The sequence below is a fragment of the Adiantum capillus-veneris genome, chromosome 7 (genome assembly GCF_014529385.1).
Source record: "Adiantum capillus-veneris isolate H3 chromosome 7, ASM1452938v2, whole genome shotgun sequence".
Taxonomy (NCBI): domain Eukaryota; kingdom Viridiplantae; phylum Streptophyta; class Polypodiopsida; order Polypodiales; family Pteridaceae; genus Adiantum; species Adiantum capillus-veneris.
Window position 1 is genome coordinate 123,641,927 of NC_140937.1, and position 8,415 is coordinate 123,650,341.

At 40.4% G+C, this 8,415-nt stretch overlaps 1 protein-coding gene across 1 annotated transcript; it reads left to right on the forward strand.

The window, feature by feature from the left end:
- Positions 1-6,779: 6,779 nt before the first annotated feature.
- On the forward strand, positions 6,780-8,187 carry LOC147454555 (FAS1 domain-containing protein SELMODRAFT_448915-like). The gene has a single exon (XM_086517357.1). It carries the CDS (start codon positions 6,888-6,890, stop codon positions 7,632-7,634), a length of 747 nt encoding a protein of 248 aa, XP_086373483.1. The 5' UTR covers positions 6,780-6,887; the 3' UTR covers positions 7,635-8,187.
- The last annotated feature ends 228 nt before the right edge of the window (positions 8,188-8,415 follow it).

Below are 8,415 nucleotides of genomic sequence, written 5' to 3' on the forward strand. Positions count from 1 at the left end.
CACCTTAGCACCTTGATCACTAAGCACCTCAAGCACCTTAGTCAACAAGTACGACAAGCACCTCAAGCACCTTAGTCAGCAAGCATGACAAGCACCTCAAGAAACCTAGTTAGCAAGCAAGACTAGCACCTCAAGAACCCTAGTCAACAAGCACGACTAGCACCTCAAGCTTGGGTCGGGTTTCCACCTCAAGCACAACCCTAGCTTACCTAAGGTCAAAGGACTTTTACACTAACCATTGAATGTCTTTAATGAAGCTAACCCTAAGGTGTTTAAGCTCCATTAGTGTTTCTCTTTGATATACCATCCCCCATTGAGACCTATTACCTTTCGTTCCGTGTTGAGATGCATCTAAAGCACATATCTATATTCTAACCCTTATTCCCGTTCATTCTCCCACATTAAATGATCAGTTTAATATGAGAAAATCATTTGGGTTGGTTAGATATTAGATTTTATGACAAGACCATCATTGAATCCAAGTGAGATGGAGATGGGGAAACCCGCCATAGAGTCAATGTATAGAGGGGGGAACGCGACTTTGCTAAGTAGTACAACGATGTGAAGTAGGAAAAGGAGGGGAAGAGAAGAATATCACAGTGTGAACTACACAGTGGGAACCAAGGGAAGAGATTAATGTATGAAGGACTTGAATAACACAAAGTCCCTAAAGTATTAATCCCAAAAAAAATTAGGGGCCCATTATTCCAAGAGTTTTAAGAAAAGAAAAAATATCTTGAGGGAAAATCTCATCATAGGAAGGAACATAGAGGATCAGTATTTAACCATAGGCACACCCAAACTATGAGGCAAGTCCAAACAAGAAAGCCTCAAGAAACACTGCTAATGTAAAGGGACTTATCTCCAGGGGTCAATATTAATACCATAGGCTCAACCAATCCATGAAATAAGTTCCAAAGGTATACAAGAAAACACTGCCAATGTAAAGGCTGTTATCTTCATAGAGCATTTCATGAAGTCCTATGAAAGGCATCGGAGTGTAGAGCAAAGGTGCAGATAGATCCAGCAGAGAATGAAGTGTTGCAAAGTGAGATGGGGATAACCACTCATGCAATAGATGTTGGAAATGGTTAATGAATTTGAAGGTAGTTGATTGGAGAAAGTAGCATGAGTATGGCAGCCAAAAAATTGTAGACGAATGAAGCAATCATAACTAAGTAGAATGGTAGAGTGTGTGTGTGTGTGTGTGTACGCACACGCGCACGGGTGAGAGGGTGTGGTTATAGGCTTGGACACTCCAAGCGAGAAATATATTCTCCTTTTTCATTTTGCACCGTGGGGGAAAACCATAACTTTATAATTTATCTGGTGACTTTCCACTTTCCAACATCGGAAGTATGATGTAGCATTGTCCTATATGTGTTTATCACGACTACACTGTTCACACAAGAAGATTTAGAAATTTACTCATGTAGGAAAACGGAGTCGTTTTCAATGTTTTTCACAGAGTGCATAACATCATGCGCTTCTGCTCGAGAGACACTACATACCTAGCTAGGTACGATTGGGAGCAAGGGACCCCCCCCCGGGCCGACAGTCCCTACCCCCAATCATACCTAGCTAGGTATGTGGTGCCTCCCTTACAAAAGCTCATGATGTTGAGGTAAGTCACAATGTGGGAATTATGGTGAGAATTTTTCCAAAACTTCTTGTGGATGTTATGCACTGTATGAAAAACACTGAAAAAGATTTCGTTTTCCTACATGAGAAAATTTCTAAATCTTCTTGTGTTTCTTTGTCAGCATATCTTACATGCCATTGGCCGCTTTGCTGTAATATCCATCAAATCATGGTAGCATCTAGATTGCATTACAAGAGAAATATCAACATTCATCCTGTAAACAGGGGTCTTGCATTTAGGCGACCAAATGTACGAGAAACCACCATTGGATTGGTTTTCAGTATGCCTTGACAACGGATACACATATCAAAGCCTACATACATGTTGTATGCAGGCATCTTCCATTCAGACCTCCTTCGTTAGGTGTCCTTGATGCTTGTCCACATACCACCTTTGCCTATCTATTGTGGCGGTTTCATGCCCTGAGATTCTTTGCAATAGTGCACAATATTTACTTTTGACAATCATGGTTTGCCAAAAACATTTTTCCTAACCAAAGAAATGAAGGGCACACTTAAAACTCTTCTAGTATTAGGCCGAGATCTTAAGCATTTCCCGATATCTGCACAAACTTGTAAGGGAGAACTGCCAAAATGCTTTGACGTTTGGGAATAATCCCAAAATACCCCTCAAATTCCAAATCTCTTTGAGTATTCTTTTATCAATTTGGGATGGGTTGCTCCAAATTTTACATAATTAGGTCTTTTTGACGATAGAGATCTATCTCCAAGTGTCTTAATCTTGATTTTTTCTAGCTTTTCCATTGAGCTCACAAATAGAGGCATTTACATCTACCAGTAGTAAGCCATTTCCACTTGAGAGCCCACTATGCCGTGCAAAATTCGGCTAAGGAAGAGTTGCAGAAAGTTCTTATCATCTTCGGCTAAGGAAGAGTTGCAAAAAGGAAAGTGTTTGGAGATGTTTTTGAGAATATTGAGGGGTATATTTGGAAAATTGAAAATATTTGAGTGCATTTGAGAATTATTGGGAAAACAAGTACTTGGGACACTTAGGGAATTTTTGAAATTTGAGGGCTATTTTAGAAATTTTCCAAATTGTAAGGGTATTTTGAAAATATTTTCAGCTTATAATATTTTGTTGGTTTCCTCCAAGGTAAGCTTAGAAGCCAAGCGAGCCCGAATCTAAATGAGCCTTTGTAGTTTTAGCCAAATAAAACTCCCATCTTTTTGTGAACTTCTTAGTGTTGAGGTTGATGAGTATAATAAAGGACATGAGAGTTGGAGCACTCCACAAATACGTATAGGGGTGCTTCAATGGCCTCTCGCTCTCTACTAGTAAATCCCTCCCATTTCCTTACCTCTGTCGCCTCATTTGGTTGAGTTTGGTGGAGGGATTTTTAGCTTTTTTGAGCAATGTCTGGTTTGCTTCATGTGGTGTCTACCCATCCTAAGTTTTAGTTGTTTGAAGTGGCTTTCCTTGGTGTCTTAGGTCTTTTACTCAACATAGCCATTTGTTAAGTTTTTAATGCCAACTAGTAAGAAGATGGCTATCATATTAGCATACTTTGTCTCGCTCATAAACATTTTTACAGTGATAAGATTTTCCTCTCTCCACCAAACTCCTCCATCTCCCTCTCTATCCTAGACAGCCCCCTCTTGCAGACTTGCCTCGTGCCCTCTACGCTCATCTTCGATCTCTCCTTCTTGCCCATCTCTTTTGTTGAGAGATACCCTTCTCCAGGGGTCTATGCAAGAATTATACAATTCACACTTTTTTATAATTTCAATATGCATCAGAGTTACGAAAGCGATTACATAGGGAAGGAGTTCTCAATGCTCGACTTAGCATGGAGTTTAAATCATGAGTCAGACTAGTGCTACCCCTAAATATTGTGTATAAATGAAAGCGTACTTAAGAAATTATCAAGTGGAGGATGAATATATGTGCCTGGCTCATTGAGTCTCTCAAAAAGTACCCATACTATCCATCGTAATAAGTACTTTCAAAGTATCTGTCAAGGTACATAGTATCTTCTACAGACAATAAATTACTTGTTTGTGTACTTTAAGTACTCGGATTATATTTTACGATAGTTCACAATAAAGTACTTGTTTGTGTACTTTAAGTACTCAGATTATATTTTACGATAGTTCACTGAATAATATAGATTTTAGTTACATTATAACGTTGTCTTTCTCTTATTTAAGTCGTGTTTATCTCCTCCTTCTCTCACATGTATCTTGGCATGTGTTTGATCTTGTTGTCACAGTTGGAGACTAAAAATATCAGATAATGCTCAAAGACCACCTGCATGCAACTTGGCATTGACTAACATCCACATCATACAACACAATCGGAAGAAATTTCTACTGCTAAACTCATTCCAAGCAGGCAATGGGAGATAGTAGATGCACATACAATTTTTGCAAGATTTGATGCATTATATTGCAACTTTCTACACATTTTCTCAGACAATTAGTGGTACTTTTGGTTTGTAAGTTCTTCACCTTCTATGGATCAATGGGTTCGAGAATTCCTACATTTTGATCTCTTCGTTATTTCACAACAACATTGTAAACTTGTTATCATGGTATCAAAATGCTTGTTGTTGTTTTACTATGAGTGTTTAACGTTTTCAACTTTTGTTGGTGATGCGGAATACATTGATGTACAATTGGACATTAAATGCATTGATGTTTTCTCCCCTACCTAATAAGTTCAAATAGCAATGTTAAATGGGTGTCAATCCTATGCTCATCCCATATTTTTGTTTGCCTTTCTATTTTTGTGCACATCTTGTTTCTACAAACCCCCACCAATTAAGTTGTAGCAAAATTGAGCCATGTACAATTGTTACAACACAAGAATTTGTTGGTAAGCTCCCCATTTAGATGTCATCTCAAGCTACTAGACTGTATTTTTTGTATGGTACACCCATATTCATGGCCACAGTAAGAAGGTACTATAATATCTCCATTCGATGCAAAGTGTTGGCCTTCTATATGCCAAGGGTGGTTTGCTTACTAATACACAAAATATTCTTGGCGAGTCTCTTGAACGCGATAGCTCCCACATTAGGAAGAGGATGGGATCTAGGAGGGCCTCTTAAATTTCCATGAGATTATAGAGGGGACTAATATTTGGACGAATAGGTGCACACCATGTGCGTAGTAATGGTGGGTGTGTAAGAGAGGTGTAAGCATGGTCAAAGGATGCACTTTTCCTCCCAAAAAAAGAGATAAATAACTTTATGATTTTTTTTGCCTTACATAACTCCTACATACAATCTTCAATTTGAGCAAAGACAATAGATCTGTGATCTATACGTCAAGCTCTTCCCATGGATATGTTACATGATATGGTTTTGCTCGCTAGATTTCAAATTTCATTTTTGAAAAAAAAAATCTGAAATCAAATAAACAGTTTTGTTTGTTTACATTCAAAAGCTATCCTTTGATTGCTTTCTTAATACTAGAGGTTTGAGTCCCTTAAACTGCCAATTAAAGAGGCCCTCCTAGATCACCCCGTTCTCTTCCTAATGATATATGCGCACTAACAGGAGCAACCCAAGCTATTTACAATGAATGTGAAGTGAGTAATTATCTCTTACCCCATTTTCCGATGCTTGCATCTTGGAGGCAAGTGCCATTATAATGCAAGGAAGTTGAGAGCTAGTTCCTTTGCCTGCCCTTGCCTTGCACATCCTCCTACAAGAGAGTTCCAAGAGACTGCAATTCGAGAGAAGACCTCACATTGCATCTACCATAAACACAACGAAGAGTGTAAAAGTGTCCCTCTTCTTGTTGGACATGGCTTGCAATCAATATAACCAAAGAGAGCACATTGCGCATAGGAAACACATAAAAACTTCATCCTATTTTTAAAATTTAACCACATTTTGGTATATATGTCGACCAATGATTCATCGAGCACGACACTCCAGCTATGTCAAAAAGCCTTGCATGTCCAAAGAGATCAACCCTGCAAATGGAGCTATCTTTTCTCAATGACAAGATAATTTTTTCAAAAAATATTGTCAACATAGATTAGGCCCTCACCCACCTGACCTGATTGACTATAGCACATTGATCCTCATGTGGCCTTCTTGATTGGCCCTTGCTGTATAGAACACCTTCGTACACTTATAAGAGGATATATACGCACTTGCTAGGCATATGTCCACATATTAGTGCATTCAACTAGATGGTATCTGTGAGGAGCCCTCCCTCTCCATTTCCTAAAAAAAATATTTCTAGCTAAGCCCTATTTGGTTATATAACTTACAATAAACGCAGTACAAAAGATGAATTGTGCTCAAGAATCACATAAAAAACTTTGTGCCCTCATATTTACATTACATTTGACATGTGTGGCGAGGACTAAGACGAAGCGATAGTTGCGTGCACTAGAAAGAGATGAACCTGCTTTGCCAAGCCCTTCGTGGGCACATCCTCATATAGGTGCATACCAAGACACCAGATGTTGAGAGGCTGTACACAAGGAGCGAGCCAAAACATTTTTATGTTTTCAACACTTTAGCAGAGATGTAGACCAAAGCTCCATCCCACATGATGCTATAGCTTTATCAAAAACCATGGTCTTGGTGCCCCTCGTGGGGTCGGGTCCAAGGACGTGTTCACAAGAAGTTTTGGATAAATTCTCAAAATAATTCCCACATTGTGACTTACCTCAACATTATGAGCTTCTGTGGGGGAGGCACTATCTAGGTACGATTGGGGACAGGGGATCGTCGGCCTGGTGGGGGGGGGGGCGGTGGTTCTCTGCCCCCAATCGTGCCTAGCTAGGTGTGCGGTGCCTCTGGAGCAAAAGCTCATGATGTTATGCATTGTATGAAAAACACTGAAAAAGAGACTGTTTTCCTACATGAGAAAATTTATAAATCTTCTTGACGTTGTATCTAATACCTAAAACTAGCTTGCACCTTCGTAAACTTTTAATTTACTAAAAAGTGTAAAAACTCGAAAAAGTTACCTAATTTTCTAAAATTTCCTCTTGACAAAATCAAGAAAAGGAATTTTGTATGTTTGGAAAAATAATTTTTCCCAGTTGTAGTAGGCGCATGCAAGCTGTAGAGCGAGAGCACGTGCCAGTACTTACTATTAACAACCGTTGCTAGTACTAATTGACCTTCCGTCCTGCTGGCGATCTTATGGAGTTTTTTTCCTGAACCAGCCTGCGAGCGATGGCGTCCCTGCGTTAGTAGCCCAAACCTAATAAACCCAGCTGCTCATAGAATCTAACTATTGCATTCTAATCCATCACTATGGTTGCTTTCATCTGCCCTAAATCTGCCTCTGTTGCTCTCTTCCTGCAGCTTTTCGTGATGCAAATTTCGATCACCCTCTTGGTGCAATTTCTCTTCTTAGCTCCCACCTCCATGCAGGCGCATGCGCAACAGCGCGACCTCTCCTCACAAGACTTGGATGCAATTCTGCAAGATATGCGCAATAACCAGTTCTTCACTGCCGCAAGCATCCTCAGCTTCTTAAAACCACCCTTCTTGGAGAATCGTATCACACTGATGATTCCAACCGATGCGGCAATTGCGAGTGTGGTGGATCGCTTCAGCGGACTTACGCTTCAATATCCTCCCATTGTACAATATCATATCGTGACAAGGAATTTGAACTTCAAGCAGCTACTTCTCTTGCCGCAGGAGACATGGCTGCCAACTATGGTGCCATCGAAAGGAGTACAAATCACAAACAACAACCCAACGAATTATACTCTTAATGATGCAAGGATTGTGAAACCCGATATGTGCCCGAGTGTCGTCGAGGCGGAAATTGCATGCCATGGGATTGATAGGCTATTCGACATCTCATCTGTACTTGCACCGGAGCCGGAAAATCCTCCATTTCCATCTGAGCCTGTGGCAGCTCCAACACCGCCGGTGAGTCCTCCTCCTCCGCCTCCACCCCCTTCACCGCCTCTGTCCCCGCCAGCTTCTCCACCACCACCACCATTGTCGCCGCCTCCACCTGCACCTCTGGCCACACCCCAATCTTGAAAATTTGTAGAAGGACGCTGATGTTACATGCAGGACTAAAACGATGTTACATGCAGGATCATTATAGTCTGTCGAAGTTTCTCTCAAGTCAATACGTTTTTGAGGGTACGTTTTCAATTTCAATAAGAAAAGTCACGCATATTTTTATTAGGCAAATCTTGTCAATATAATGCTACTAGTACAGCCGACGAGCTTCGCCTATCTCTCTCTCTCTCTCTCTCTTTGTGCGTCATTGTGTTCTCGGAGCTGCACACCACACTCGTCGCTTGAAGGAGCTTCTGACGTGTGGCAGGGAGCCGGGGGCTCGAAATCCCTCCCCCCATTATAAGTAGTATAGATAAATTACACTCTCTTGAATGGGTCGAGGAATGTTCCCTCCACACATTTGGCTACCTTAGCTAATTTTTGGCCCTTGTGGAATTTGAAAGTGGTTGGGCTCCTTAGGGTTTGATCAGCACGCATCCTCAAGAGTCACCTTCAAGTCTTTGAAGGCCATTCATACTGACATGTAAAAGCGATATCTTGAGAATTTGAATAGTTGATATTCCATGCGCCTTCAAGATTTTCATGAGAAAAGGTAATTGGTAGAGATCTTCTGTAGTGTACTATTACAAAGTGCATTTTTGTGTCATGTTATCTTTATAAATTGTGTCTCCAAATGTTTAAAATCTTTAAATAAAGATCCTACAATCAGGTTGTGAAGGCTGTCAATTTTATGACACTAACCAATTATAAGGTTGATGGGTCTAAAACACCTTCATTGAGATGGGGCCAAATGGAA

Coding starts and splice junctions, on each gene's coding strand:
- LOC147454555 (XM_086517357.1), top strand. CDS start 6,888: ATGGTTGCTTTCATCTGCCCTAAATCTGCCTCTGTTGCTCTCTTCCTG.